The sequence below is a fragment of the Grus americana genome, chromosome 11, assembly GCF_028858705.1.
Source record: "Grus americana isolate bGruAme1 chromosome 11, bGruAme1.mat, whole genome shotgun sequence".
NCBI lineage: Eukaryota > Metazoa > Chordata > Aves > Gruiformes > Gruidae > Grus > Grus americana.
Window position 1 is genome coordinate 4288587 of NC_072862.1, and position 14671 is coordinate 4303257.

A 14671-nucleotide genomic window follows, 5' to 3' on the forward strand; every position below is an offset into this window, starting at 1 on the left:
TTTTTTTTTTTTTTTTCTTTCTTAGGGCTTTGAGACAAATGGTGGGTGACAGGGCACTGACTTTCTTCACACCTCCTATGTTCCCAGTACGAGCTAACCATGTTGTAGCTTGCTTCTCCCGTAAAAGAGGGACACTACCTCACGTTTATTAGGAAAATGTTTACAGACAATTACCACGGAGCAGCTGATGGGAAATAACTTCCCACCCTGCAGGCTGTTTGCCAAGGCAGTTTTGGAGCAACATTATCTTCAACATTATCTTTTTTGGTTGATTCCCTCACCCCCCCCCCCCCCATTTACAAATACAATCTTAATATTAAATTCCAAGGTAGTACGTTTACATTACTAAGAACTTTGTATTTCGACAGAGTGCATCAGGAGATTTAATGATTAGAAACATCCAGCTGAAACACAGTGGGAAGTATGTTTGTATGGTGAAGACAGAAGTGGATAGCGTAGCATCTGCAGCGGACCTTATCGTACGAGGTAAATTTCAGCTGCAGTTACCATGGATCATATTTTCTAACTTTTGTGTATTGTACATTACAGAAACAACTGATGATGTAGATTGCAAACCGCAATTCATCTATGACTCGAATTATGTGATTCTTCCAGTTAGGGGGAATTTTAGCTCAATTTCTGGATGAAGCCTAATTTTTCCCAGAGAAATTAAGAGCTGAAGGATATAATAAATCTTGACTTCCTATCTTTTCTCACTGACAGTCCTTCAAGTCACTGATGAGAGGGAATGAGAGTTATTTCAACCCTTTTTTTTTTTTGGTGCAGATGAGACAAAACCCAGCATTTTTTGCCAGGATGCCCAGAATCAGGATTTTCCCGAAGGCAGCAGAAAGCTTGCCTGACTAAATTGCTGCTCGGGGTGCTGATCAGATGTTGTGCTGAAAAATTGCTACAGTGCATCGTACAGTAAAACAGCCGTAGATAACAAATTGGCAGACTACAGAGATGTATTAGTAGATTAAAAGAGGACATCGAAGACTAAAGTGAAAGGCATTGGAAAGATAGAGGGATCACGCTGAACAAAGGATCTTGAAAAGAGACAAACAACAAAACCAAACCTGTGATCTGTGCTGCGCTTCAGAGTATTTCAGAAATAGATTATCATCAGACTTAAGTTTAATGAATGTAAAACAATAATTACGTGTGTTCTTATTCCAAGCTGAATTGTTTTCTTCCTCCCGCAGTGCTGATAAAATGGGAATCCATGCTGCTATGGCAGTGATTTCCAGCATACTGGCGTTGCAAAACTCTATTTTTCAATCTAGGCTCACCTGGGCCCCCCGAACACGTGAAAGTGGATGAAATAACCGATACCACAGCTCAGATCTCCTGGCAAGAAGGCACAGATAATCACAGCCCAGTAACCACGTATACCATACAAGCGAGGACACCTTTTTCAGTTGGCTGGCAGCGAGTTACAACAGGTAAAACACAACTCTTTTACAGGCTCGGTTGAAATGTTTTTGACCAGGGCCACCATGTTCTTAGTTTCCTTTTTTTCTCTTCTTTTTGTTTTTTAATAGTTCCAGACGTGATCGATGGAAAAACATTCACAACCACAGTAGTGGATTTAAATCCTTGGGTTGAATATGAATTTCGTGTAGTTGCCAGTAACAAAATAGGAGGTGGAGAGCCTAGTTTACCCTCAGAAAAAGTAAGAACTGAAGAGGCAGGTTAGTGGGTTCTTCTATTTGTTTTTAATTCAAGAATCTTGAATATTAACAAAAAAAAAAAAAAAGAGCATTCATATCGTTGGCTCTTTGCAAACAAGCTTGGAATTGCCATTGAATATAAAAGGCTATAACTAGTTTGTTCATGATTTTTTTCCATTTTGCTGTTGGACAGTTTGTGTTGCATTACTGAACATCACAGAAGCATAACATCTAAATGCATTTAAACTGTATTTAGTATGCCAAAGTCTGTCGGTTCAGGCAGTGCTGCAGAGTCTGAAGGTATTAATGGATGGAAAGAGGTTAATTTTGACGGGTTTTTTTTTTTTTTTTCATCAGCGTACACCTTCCATGTAACAAGCATGCGGCTCAGAAGGACGCATCGATTAAAACCCTAGGAGTTCACTTGGAATAAGGCCATTGCCCAATACATAGTTAACCCTATTAAAAAAGCAAAGCATGCCTCCCAATTTTTAGAAGTTCATAGGGATTAGCAATCGGGGTTCAGGCTGCGAGCTAATACAGTTCTTCCAGCACTTGGAAAAACATCAGCCTGGCCCGGCGATGGAAAGCAGCAGGGTGAATGCAGGACGGGGCTGGGGCTTTCCCGAACTGCCCACCCTGCCTCAAAAAAGCATTTACCTTGATCTGGGAAAGCAGTACGAATACAACGGGGCTGTTAGCTTCAGAGCATGATGTTAACGGTATGTGCTGTCGTCTCTTGTACCTACACTGTGTGGACGGTTCTATGTTTCCTTTTCGCAGTTCCTGAAATTCCCCCATCTGAAGTCAGTGGGGGAGGAGGCAGCAGGTCTGAACTGGTCATAACATGGGATGTAAGTTTTCTGGCGAGCAGTTTTCTTCAGAGAATGATTGTTTTCATTCAAACTCTTCTTAAAAGATGAATTTCCCTGGCTGTAGCAGCTTCTCATCTAGGATGTATATGCGCTCGGTAACATTCTGTAACGTGAGCTATGCACATTTGCTTTCCATCTTTCGCTTTCACGTGTTACTGTGCTGGATGGCGATCAGTAGCAAATTTAGTTCGTTTGTCTGAGATTGCTTCTGTTCTCAAACAAATGTTAAGCTAAAAAAGGGGGCAGGAGGGCACGGGAAGGGGTGTTGCTGAAAGGTTGAACCAAGGCATTACGCTTGTGCAGCTTTGCAGTTCTTGCTTTCTTACCGTTAACTCTGGACGCGTGCACTAGCCAATAGCAACCATCAGGTACTACTTTATATTACGTAGCCTGTTTTTAATGAGTTTAAAAACGTTAACATACTGTTAGTAACACATACTACTCTGTCTGGTTACCTAATCGTAATCATATCAGAGGAAGGTATAAGGCACTGTACAAAAGTAGTAGTGGCTTCTATAGTAATTGGCTAAGCAATTATTAATTTTTTCATTAACTAAACAATGTGACTGGATATTAAAAAAAAAAAAGTTATTTATTGAAAAGTATCTTAAAACAGTATACTTACTGGGAAACAAGGAATATACCTGAAAGTTGTTCTCAAAGTGCAAACTTTAAATAGGTTCAGAGGAACATGTTTTGCTCTGCTCTACCAGAGTTAATTTGTTGATGGAATGATCCCAAATGCAGCACCAGAACCTGGTTACAATCCTGTGCGTTAGTCTGTTGGTACCTTCATCCTGCAGAGTATCTCCAGTGTTGTATGTGACATCACGGACCTCCGTCATCTCTTGCTTTTCTCACAGCCCATCCCTGAAGAATTACAAAACGGAGAAGGATTTGGCTATGTTGTTGCTTTCCGCCCCTTTGGCACCACAACATGGATACAGACTGTGGTCACCTCTCCTGACACACCGAGATATGTCTTCAGGAATGAAAGCATCTTGCCCTTTTCGCCATATGAAGTCAAAGTTGGTGTCTATAACAATAAAGGAGAAGGGCCGTTTAGTTCCATAACCACAGTTTTTTCAGCTGAAGAAGGTACGTGATTGAGTTTTCTCCAGACTGAGTTACTGCCAGATCTTTAACGTGAGCTGTTTCATCAGAAAATCTAGCAACAGTTAATAGGAATGCGATCACTTTGAATATGGACATGTTTATTTCCACAGTCACCAGTGCTGCTGATCTCTCTTTTATTGATTTCCGAATACAGAGCCCAGCATAGCCCCCTCCGGCGTGTCTGCAACGAGCCTGTCGTCCTCGGTCATCGAGGTCTCCTGGACAGCCATTCCCTGGAAGATGAGCAGTGGACGGTTACTGGGCTACGAGGTAAGCTCACTTAAAATACACTCCCCTTTGCAAAGGGGGCAGGACAGCAGCACCCATTTCCAGAAGATTGCCACGTGTCTCGCTTTCTTCCTGCCCCACCTACACCCAGAAGGATGTGTGAAAACAAAGAACACAGAATGAAACTGTGTTTGGCTTCCCGTGCCGACGATGGTCGTGTGTCTGTCTAACAGTACTTTCAAACCGACATATTTTTTCAGAATTACATTTCCTTCCAAAGGAACTGTTTTGTAAGGTAGTTTTCGGAGTTTAACTTGTTTACTTTTCAGATGAAGTAATGGGTTTCCTTTTGTCATTTCTTTAATTCAAGCAAGATCTAATATTTCAGTTTCCTTTTTCCTACAATCACACTAAAAAGAGCAGCAAGCGTGAAAAGCAGATGGATACGAATGGGTTTTTTGTAACATAGTAAACATATTTTTGAAACTTTAATGTATTTCTACCTTTTTCAGCTGAGGAAAAAAATGCACTTCAAGGAGTCAAATGCAATGCTGTGGGTGAACAGTCCGTTCCGTGCAAGATTTTAAATGGTTTTGTTTTCTATCTACTAGGTTAGGTACTGGAATAATGGTGGAAAAGAAGAATCTTCAAACAGCGTAAAAGCTGCAGGGAATGAGACATCAATAAGAATAACAGGTTTGAAGAGCAACTTAGCATACTACACAGCTGTCCGCGCGTATAACAGTGCTGGAGCAGGTCCCTTTAGTGCCACAGTAAATGCTACCACAAAAAAGACACGTAAGTATCTTGAATTTAAAGCGGGGAGAGACATAATGGTGTGTTAGCACTTGCAGGCAAATGAAAAATAGGCGCATTACTGGGAATCACAACACACATAAATGACTTGAATTTTCATACAGACTAGAGGAGTTACACAATTATATCGAGCATAGATTGTCCATTTTCCACCCTCTGCTACTTTAGCAGGATGAGTAGGTAAAGCTCAGCTATGTCAGTGGAGCTGAAGTAAGATATATAATTACTTCATAGAACCTTTATTATTCTTCTGGTGAGTGGAAGAATTTTTAAAAGAAAAATTTCTGGGTTTTGGAAGGAAAAACCCAGAGACTTGTTGAATTTTTCAGGGTTTTATAACATATTTATAAGTTCTCTAGGGCATGGCTTTTGAAAAGCAATGATCCACATACATTTCATGCAAAACAATCCTTCATGTCCATTGTTTCCCCTTGAACAAATTACACAAGAGGCCACTTTACTATTAAAAGGAGAAATTAAGCTGGAGAACAGATTGTCAAAGGCTGCACTAATTTTTCTAACAATGGAAATATTTTTAGTATGTTCTTGCATTGTAATACAACTCAGAATCAAGGTCATCAATCTTGAAGTATTTCTGTCAGACTCACAAGAATGTACAATTAAATCTGTCTGAAAGGTCAAAGTCCCTGGAATAGTCATTAACATCCTTCTACCAAAAGTGGTCGCATCATGAATATTATGAAATAAGCTAGTTTATCAGAAATTATTCTATGCAGAAACGAGTGTCACACTCTGTCACTGAGGACTAAACCAACTCAGATTTACAGATTTGCTAGAGTTTAAATATATTATATGCATAGTTACCATGAGCTGGCTGATCTGAAGTAAGTCAGCGCCTGTAGCCTGTGCCTGACGTGCGATGAATAGTTGTCTTTAATTAATCATCTCCGTGCTCACCAGAGGTTGTGCCAGCCTGGTCAGCTCAGTGATTTATTTTTTTTTTTTCCAGTCCCATTTTGGTGACCACCTGTCTTTGGGGTGTGTGACCCAGAACTGGACAAGCACCTGAGCCCACTGATTTGAACAGGATCTGGATCAGGCCCTTAGTCACAATCTCTGCTATTTGGACTAATTAAAAAGAAAAATCAGTTGCACTGTGTCCATGTATCTTGCTGGTGAATAGAGCAAAACCACTGCAGTATATTGTCAGTCTGAAGGATTTTGCTATCTACTAGTTGCATTAACTAAGACAAATAATTCTCTGTACGGCTGCAGTAGAAACTGATATTTTTATTTAAATGTGTGATTTTTTTGATCAATCCCAATTTCTACCTTAACTTGACTATTTGTGATGTGTTTTTCACTGTGAAGGATTTCTGTGCACGTTGCATTTACCTTTATCCATATGACCTACAAAATACTTCTTAGTAACCATTGACCAGATCAAGCAACACACTTGCGTTCAATTAGCAATATATTTCAAGACTGAAAATTCAGTATTTACCTTTGACCATTAAAGTATCTTTGCTTTTATAGTTGAAATAAATATTCATCTTCATACCCCAAAATAACAAGTGTAGTTTTGTTTTATAAAATATTGCTATATAAAATGGCAAATAACTGGGGAAGACTTGCCCAAGTTTATAAGGCAAGAAGTTACAATTATTTCATGTTTAGAAGGTCTTAAAATACAACAAAATGTTGTGTCCATCAGTTCTAATTCAGAGAAATTCTGGTGTATATGGCCAGCTTTAAGCATCTGAGGCGTCTCAGAGAAATCCATGTAGGTATTTAGCACTGGACATGTACTTGTGTGACACGGTGTTTCAGGATCTGACCTAATACAAATTAAATTCTGCAGTTCTAAACACTGAAGATTATTGGAGATTTTGGTATCTGAAATGAATTGGAGCTTTCTGAATCACTTCCATAAGTCAAGTCATAGATAGAGGCTTATGGTTTTTTATATATAATTACTTCTCATTTTTTCAGATGTCATATTAATACTTTGTTGTGGATTTAAAAGAATGACTCATTTCTTTTGAAATTCAGCTTTAATATCTCAGTATGAAAACTATTCATATATGCTGTAATACTTAATTTTCAGGAGTAAACCAATCTCCTCTTACATTCACAAAAAGTGGCTATTAGTGCATCAGGTTAAATCCTATTCAGTATATAGAACAAGGCACATACAGCAAAAAAAAAAAAAAAAATACCAGTGGTGTGCTTGTTTGACTTTAGAATAATTCTTTTAGGTCTCACTCTTACATTTTTGTGTCTACTTTGAGTTAAGAAATATAATGAGGTAGGTTTTGATCTGACTGCTCATGGAAAGAAGGTAGGGCGCTACCTCTGTGAAGGAGTTTAAAAATGAGAGAAGGGAAGAAAAAAAACCAAAACAACCCACCACCAAACAAAAAAACCCAACCATAAGCACACGGATAGGAGTGTTTAAAACCACTGCCAGTGTTTAACACTGGAACCTTCAGCATCGAAGCGTAGCGCGGGTCCACCTAAGCAGCAGTTGCCTCCACTAGGTGACAGCAACAGTAAATTGTTTTCCTTAACACATTTAGAAAAGATTTTAATCGTTGATTGTGTCACTGCATGACCCATTTTCTGGGAAACCAACTTGAGGCATCTTAAGAAGAGGTACGTACTTACCTTCACCTTCCCTGAAAGCTTGGCAGTTTCAAGATATATTAAAGTGTACAGCCAAAAGCATACTGCTCCTTTGGAAAATAACAGTCTCGGATTGTTAATGAACAATAAAACCCCACTAGATTTCCTTGGCCGAAGCCCACTATTGTTCCAACTGCAGATACTGAAATGGCACAGACTGCATTTCAAAATCACGCCTCGGGTTAAAAGAACAAAAAAAAAAAAAAACCCCAAAAAAATTGTCAAATACTTTTACGTTACAAACATGTTAAACTACATCACTATAGTGTGTAGATTTGAATATTCACTAAGACTAAATTTGTTTAACAAATAATGTATTGTGAAGTATTAGCTTATTCTTGGCAATATACTAAAACTAGAAATTGTCTGTTACCATCATAGGTTTCATTAGAGTTTGTTCTAATTGATCACCCACGTCCTAAGACATATGCTTTTCTTTGGCTGTTTTTAATGAAGGACCATCAACAGATAATGCAACTTCCAAAATAACATTTATGTGCCATTCTATTTTTCCTTCCTTCTGTTTTTCCAATTTAGTCTCTGAACCATAAAGTGTACAAATGACGAGGCTGCATTTGAGTTGCTTTTGCATCCGACGTGTAATGACAGTCAATTACCTGAACTATTATTTCCTACTGTAGAATAAATCACTAATGCCAATTAAATTAAAGTCGTGCTTTTATTATGTATTTGAAGCGCCCAGTCAACCGCCAGGAAATGTTTTGTGGAATGTCACCGACTCCAGAGTAATCCTCAGCTGGGAGGAAGTAAGAGCGATGGAGAATGAGTCCGAGGTGACCGGCTATAAGGTAAGTGAAAACGGACCAGAAAAACATCTGAAAGCAATCCACAGTTTGCTTTTCCTTGTCTATTTATTTGCAAGGCAGTACGTTCAGAGGATGCACAATACCACATCAAAACAATTTCAGTAGTGTCTCCTTTTTATAGATTTAAATTATATTCTAACAATGTCTCGTAAACTGTGGTCCTTTTACGTTTAATCGTACGCTAAATGCCTTCTCCTCCTCATGCAAACAAAGCCAGGAGGCTGCAGGCATTGCTGCCAGCTCCTGAGATCCCACTTACCCAAATGTGTAACACTTGGATGTCATAACATGTATAATATTTATTACATGTATAACACTTATTATAAACATCTAACAGTCATCCAAAGGTGTACCATTTTGAAAGAAACCAAATAATCCCAAGATTTTGCTGATGGGTGTAGTTTCCATTGCTGGCCAAGTATATGCATTAGTATCACGTCTATCAACCTGATGTTCTTAAACCTTTTTCTTCTTATCTACTGTGGGACACGCTCATTGTCTTGACAGAGATTACATTGCTACATCTGATCTAATCCTGATCAGTGCACAAATGTACAAGTATTTAAATGTCACATATCGTAAGTATGTTTAAGAGACTAGCTGAGGCTATCTTGATGAGCTGCCTACAGCTGGATCCCACATGATATATTCCTGCATAAAAGATTTATGCTGAAGATCTGACTATGCAGTGTTCCGAGTCATATTGGCAAGAAATACATGTTTAGATAAGCCACCTAGCTTCATAGATGGTAGCTGAGCTGAAAACATACCACGGAGAGTTTCTAACTGCATACTCTGTCTCCCATGATAATTTCAGGTTCCCCTACGGATAACAAACATTGCTAAGTACACAAGGATAAGCTGAATTTTGATAAAGCTGGTTAATTTTACTGAAGTAAAGCACTTAGGGGGTTGTTTTTATCAAAGAAGGTGAGGGCAGTGTGGTTAACAAAGTTGGTTTGCCGGGAAGAGCCAACAAATGACGCTGAAAATTCCAGCGCAGCCGTAGCGCTGTGGAGGTGAGCCATACGCCCGCGTCCCTCCGAGAGCTTTGTTGCTCTTAAACCCCTCCTCTTGCCTGATCCTCTGGAGCAGCGGGCTGTGACGTCCAGACGCAGCTCCCATCCTTTCAAATATAGGACACCAACTGCAGTTAAGTTTCCTGACAGAATAATCACTCAGCGCTTGCAGAACATCTTCCACCGTAGTCAGCAATGTTGAGTAGTTCTCTTCTCCCAAACTATGTATTGGCGTAAGCAGTTCATCTAGGTAATGACAGATTCCAAATGGTGGGATAATTTATAGAACAATACATTATTAAGATACTCAACGGAATATATTATTCATTTGTTATCATTCTACATTATGCCATTTTAGATTAAAGCTGGAAGAAAAGAGCTTGATTGATGTTACCTTCTTTCTTTAAATGTAATTCTGCACTATAATATTAACCAAAAATCAGATCTTTTCTCTCATCACGTGCATTTAAAGACTGAAACCTTGTTTCTGAGAAACACAAATACAAATTGCTGCGCAGGCCCCAGTGGAAGAAATGACGCCCTACAGCTATTTGCTTGTGCTGCAGGTTTTGTACAGGACCAGCAGTCAGACCAACATGAACGTGCTGAACACGGACAAGACAACCGCTGAACTTTTGCTCCAGTTTAACGAAGATTACATTATAGAAGTAAAAGCAACCACTGATGGCGGAGATGGCACTAGCAGTGAGCAGATCCTGATTCCCAGACTAGCTAGTAGGTTGAAACCAAATCACAATTATTTTGTCAGGTGCTTATTTAGGGTCCCCAAGCAATAGCCGAACCTCCTTTATACCGGCCACGGTATAGACATGTCTCTGCCTTGGTGTAATGAATCATTACTAAATTTGCTGTTGACACCCAGCAGTTGTCCTGTCTTTGCAGGAATTGAGTCCTTATTGATGAGGAGAAAGAGAGAATTAATATTTGTCTGTTGCATAGTAATAAAGTAATAAAAAGAAAAGCCATTAACAGTCTTCATGCCCTTATGCATGACAAACTTCATTCTATTGAACTGGTAAATTACCATGTAAATTGGTATTAAAAATGTTAGAATTTTTTTTTTTACTTTTCTCCTTTTTTTTTCATTATTACCTTGAAAGTAAAGACCATTCATACAGTGTCAGCTTTTTGCAGTACGCTTCTGTAGTTTTAAAATATTTAGCGTATTTTTGTAAATTTTAATTCCCTGGCAGAAATAAAAAATTACAATAATTTTTGCTTAGCATCTAGGAAGAGTAATAATTTGACAGAGCAGACACTCATGCTTTCATTTAATCCTGACCTTTTTTGTTTGTCACAGGTATGGATGCAAGAGGTTCTGGTCCATCAGTCTTGAATATCTTCAGTGTGTCCAGCTTCTTACCAACAATATTTTCCTTGACTCTTAATTCAGTGTTGTGATGATACATTTTCATTTGCTGGGAAAAACAAAATGAATCGGTTACTACAGAAAAGTGCTTTTTAAAAAAAAACCAACAAACTGCAGTGGTTAATGCATGTTTTTCTTCTATCCTGACGTGTTTTTAAATTCTTTATATTTCACTGTAGGTTGAAGTAAAAATATCATGTAAAGTTTAGCAAATCCTTTAGAAAGGAATCTAAAATGCCTTAATACTTGAACCAAAGGAGTTTACATATTACATACTTCAGATACAATGTAAGAGAGCGAAAGCAATGGCACTACGATCAGAGTTACAAGGAAGAGCTTAGCTCAGTGAGAAACTCCATTTTTGCAGTGACACAGAATTATTTTGGGTACGTTTGGCGTTGTTACGATAACATCATTCTACATCCGAGAGATGGAATCAGAGACAGGGCGTTTCCATCGGATGATAACATGTTGACCAAGCAGCCGTTCTTAAGACAGTGTCATAATCCAGTAGGTTTGGATCGGTTTTCGTACTACTCTTTATGTAAATTATTCTAAATCTAGCAAGAGATCAAAGCTGGAAGGTAGAGAAAAGTCACAGTGTGGATGTTTGTTTTGCAGAGTCCACGTTGGGGTGTCCCAGAGGCAGGGCTTCCAGTACTCCTCTTAAGAAACAATTTCACAGCCGCGTTACAAAGAAGGCTCGCTGTTTTATCGCAGTGTACGTTTATGTACCTTTTCAAGCACCTAACCTTCCTCCTCATCAATAGACTTCAAAGTTAATTTCCTCGTATCCCACCTTATAGTTCTTTATTCGTAACCAAGTTCTCCCACCTTCAGGATCGTTGCCCTTCTCTGAACTCCTGTCCGGGTGTTCCGCTAACAAAAGTGCCCAGTTGTCAGCATTGCCGAAATGCAGTTGCACCATGGCCTTACGAAAAGGGACTACTGCCACCTCCCTACCTTGCGATGTGGTGCTTCCAAATATGCAGCCCCAAATTATCTTGCTCTTTCGTCCACCGCCACTGCACTGTAAACTCATCCTTAAATTCAGTCTTACATTCGTAACTCTCCTTCCTGCTGCTCCTTAACCAATTCAAAACTATTTCACCTGGTCTGGCACTCTCATGCACCCCATCGCTGTCATATGATTCTGGTAAGTTTATGGCAATACTCTAGTTTATAATAAAAAAATTACACAAAGACACTTCAGGCTTGCTATTATAGAGAAATCTATGCTTTCTTTCATAGCAATATATTAAAGATGCATTAAACCTGGTACATTTGACTTACACAGTTGTAAATTTAGTCAAAACAGCCTTTTAGACACCTTTTAGAGAGCTGCCCACATACACAGTAGAGCAAGTGTTCATGTGACATAAAGTATGTCCTTTTAAAGAGCCTTTTTTTTTTTTTTTTTTTAAATCTCACAGTATTATTACAACACAGAAATATAAAGGGAAAGAATCAGGATTAATGAAATTATGGTAGCACTGTAGAAAAAAATACCTTGATATGCATTCAAATAGCAAATTACCTTATTAGTATCACATCCAGATGAAAATACATGCTAACTGTTGAAGTAAGCAAGATCTGTATATACTGTACATATATAGTTATAAACGGCTAGTTGCTTTTCAATGTGGCTAACCAGTGATGTTTTCAGACACTTGCAAAGGGGGGGCGGGTGGGAGATGGAAAACAGGTGTTATTAGTAAGTATATAGTTATGTTTGATGCAACGAAGAGTGACTCTTTCTATTCTTGTTTCACAAAATTCTAGTCCATGTTCCTGTATTGCCATTTTCATGCGATTACATTGTATTATTTAATTTCTAGTTATATATCTCCATGAGATATGTACCGAGTACCTTGTTTCATATTGAAAAGTTTGAAATTTATCCTTAAACTTCCAGTTGTGTGTGTATCCTATGGTTATCTGTATGCATTTTTTTCTATTACTCTAATAAAATATTTACTATATTGAGGGATACTAGAATATTTCAAAGTAGTATTGCTTGTCTGTATTACATATTTGCACACACGGGGCTTTACCGCATCTAAAAATCCTCGTCTGTTCTTCGTAGTATTTCTGCTAAGGGGCAGGACAGGAGTCTTTGCTGCCGAAAGACAGAAATCCCAACCCGTGTACCCAGGCCTGTTTCTACAGAAGGCAGGGCAGGAGGGAGGAGTAAGGACATAAATAACGTCCTGGAGGAGTCAGACCTGCACGGGGCAGGGACCCGAGGTTGTGCTCGAGGTTCTGAGCTCTGCCTCTGCCCACAGGTTTGCAGCACGACGGACAGAAAGCCTCCTCCCTTGCCCCGGCTTGGCTTCCCATCTATCCAATTAGGCTGCTTCCTCTCCTCTGAAATGAAAAAAAATAAAAATGTAATTATACTGAAGAAGAGTTAGCCCTTTGTAACAATTTATTTAGTGTATCACTATTTAGCGTTAAATTGCACAGCCTGTTCTGCCCTGCAGATTGCTGTTCCTTACATCCTGCAGCTTCCCGCAAGGCCAGAGCCGTTCTAGCTCTAAAACCTTCTCACGGGCGTAACAGAACTATGAATTTGAAGCTTTTAAAGCATGGCTTCTACCGACGTAGTAGGGAGCTGATCCAGATGCTGCAGTAAGGGTTACTAATAATCCCAACACGTTTACGAGGGGGTACGCAAGCGGCAGGACTGCCGGGCTCTCCCGCTCAGGTGGCTGTAGGCAGACACCTGCCTTGCTCTGTATTTCTTCCAAAATTCAGATTAGCCTTCCTTTAAACTGACCTCTGTTTGTTCCTCATCTCATATTAATTCACTTAATGTTTATTTGCGGTAATAAAACTGACTTGATTCTCCAGGAACAGTTGGAAAAAAGTTGTTACTGGGAAAGCGCAGGAGGAAAAGGTGAAGAGCCAGTAAGAGAGAACGCGATGGGTCCCTGAGCCAGCTTACCTCTTGCAGGCTTTTCTAGAGCAGCTTCTGTGAGTAACCAAGTTTAGCAATTCAGTCCTGGGGAGAAGGAAAGGAAAAAGGAAAGGAAAAAGGAAAGGAAAAAGGAAAGGAAAAAGGAAAGGAAAAAGGAAAGGAAAAAGGAAAGGAAAAAGGAAAGGAAAAAGGAAAGGAAAAAGGAAAGGAAAAAGGAAAGGAAAAAGGAAAGGAAAAAGGAAAGGAAAAAGGAAAGGAAAAAGGAAAGGAAAAAGGAAATGAAAAAGGAAAGGAAAAAGGAAAGGAAAAAGGAAAGGAAAAAGGAAAGGAAAAAGGAAAGGAAAAAGGAAAGGAAAAAGGAAAGGAAAAAGGAAAGGAAAAAGGAAAGGAAAAAGGAAAGGAAAAAGGAAAGGAAAGGAAAAAGGAAAGGAAAAAGGAAAGGAAAAAGGAAAGGAAAAAGGAAAGGAAAAAGGAAAGGAAAAAGGAAAGGAAAAAGGAAAGGAAAAAGGAAAGGAAAAAGGAAAGGAAAAAGGAAAGGAAAAAGGAAAGGAAAAAGGAAAGGAAAAAGGAAAGGAAAAAGGAAAGGAAAAAGGAAAGGAAAGGAAAAAGGAAAGGAAAGGAAAGGAAAGGAAAAAGGAAAGGAAAAAGGAAAGGAAAGGAAAGGAAAGGAAAGGAAAGGAAAGGAAAGGAAAGGAAAGGAAAGGAAAGGAAAGGAAAGGAAAGGAAAATAATAAAAAAAAATCAACGCTAATGAAGAATGTGAGTAACATGGTGGGACTGGAACTGCAGATGCTGTTCCACTTGTTCTTGCACCAAAAATAGCCAGCACTTTATCACTTACAATTGCCATTATTTGAAATCCAGTAAGAAAGAATAGCAGGCTTGAGTCATAGTCTTTAGGAAAACACTATTGTAAAGTGTATTTTTTTAATACCCTATCCAAAAATGTGTCTGTATTCCTCCGGGCTGTTCAGTAATGCCGAAGGCTACCGAAGAGCAAAGCCAGAAGCTGGGGAGAGGCAGAGGAGGTGTGGGGGGGAGCGGGGAAGGCGAACCCCTGGGGGGGGTCCTTTCTCCAGCTCCCTGCGCACGTAAGGTCAGAGATGGGCGCTGCAAGGAGGGGAGCACCCACAGCGGCATCACCACGGAGCCTTCCAGGGG

The 14671-nt window shown here is 39.3% G+C and overlaps 1 protein-coding gene and 1 long non-coding RNA gene across 4 annotated transcripts in view; one reads left to right on the forward strand and one right to left on the reverse strand.

Moving 5' to 3' along the window:
• LOC129211365 (contactin-3-like) overlaps positions 1 to 12909 on the forward strand; it is a 112257-nt gene extending 99348 nt beyond the window's left edge. The window contains exons 12-21 of one of the 3 annotated variants that reach the window (XM_054838364.1): positions 369 to 486; positions 1287 to 1445; positions 1545 to 1694; positions 2457 to 2527; positions 3412 to 3646; positions 3819 to 3934; positions 4504 to 4690; positions 8051 to 8163; positions 9767 to 9935; positions 10522 to 12909. In XM_054838364.1, the coding sequence (XP_054694339.1) occupies positions 369 to 486; positions 1287 to 1445; positions 1545 to 1694; positions 2457 to 2527; positions 3412 to 3646; positions 3819 to 3934; positions 4504 to 4690; positions 8051 to 8163; positions 9767 to 9935; positions 10522 to 10622 (1419 nt within the window). In that variant the 3' untranslated portion in view covers positions 10623 to 12909. Of the gene's footprint in view, positions 1 to 368; positions 487 to 1286; positions 1446 to 1544; positions 1695 to 2456; positions 2528 to 3411; positions 3647 to 3818; positions 3935 to 4503; positions 4691 to 5678; positions 6093 to 8050; positions 8164 to 9766; positions 9936 to 10521 lie in introns of those variants that run through there. The other 2 variants (XM_054838363.1, XM_054838365.1) reach the window with 2 other exon arrangements.
• LOC129211366 (uncharacterized) overlaps positions 8172 to 14671 on the reverse strand; it is a 208597-nt gene continuing 202097 nt past the window's right edge. The window contains exons 9-11 of the long non-coding RNA XR_008578824.1: positions 13538 to 13594; positions 10504 to 10639; positions 8172 to 9446 (exon numbers count right to left, since the gene is read on the reverse strand). This is a non-coding gene — a long non-coding RNA (uncharacterized LOC129211366). The remainder of the gene's footprint in view (positions 9447 to 10503; positions 10640 to 13537; positions 13595 to 14671) is intronic.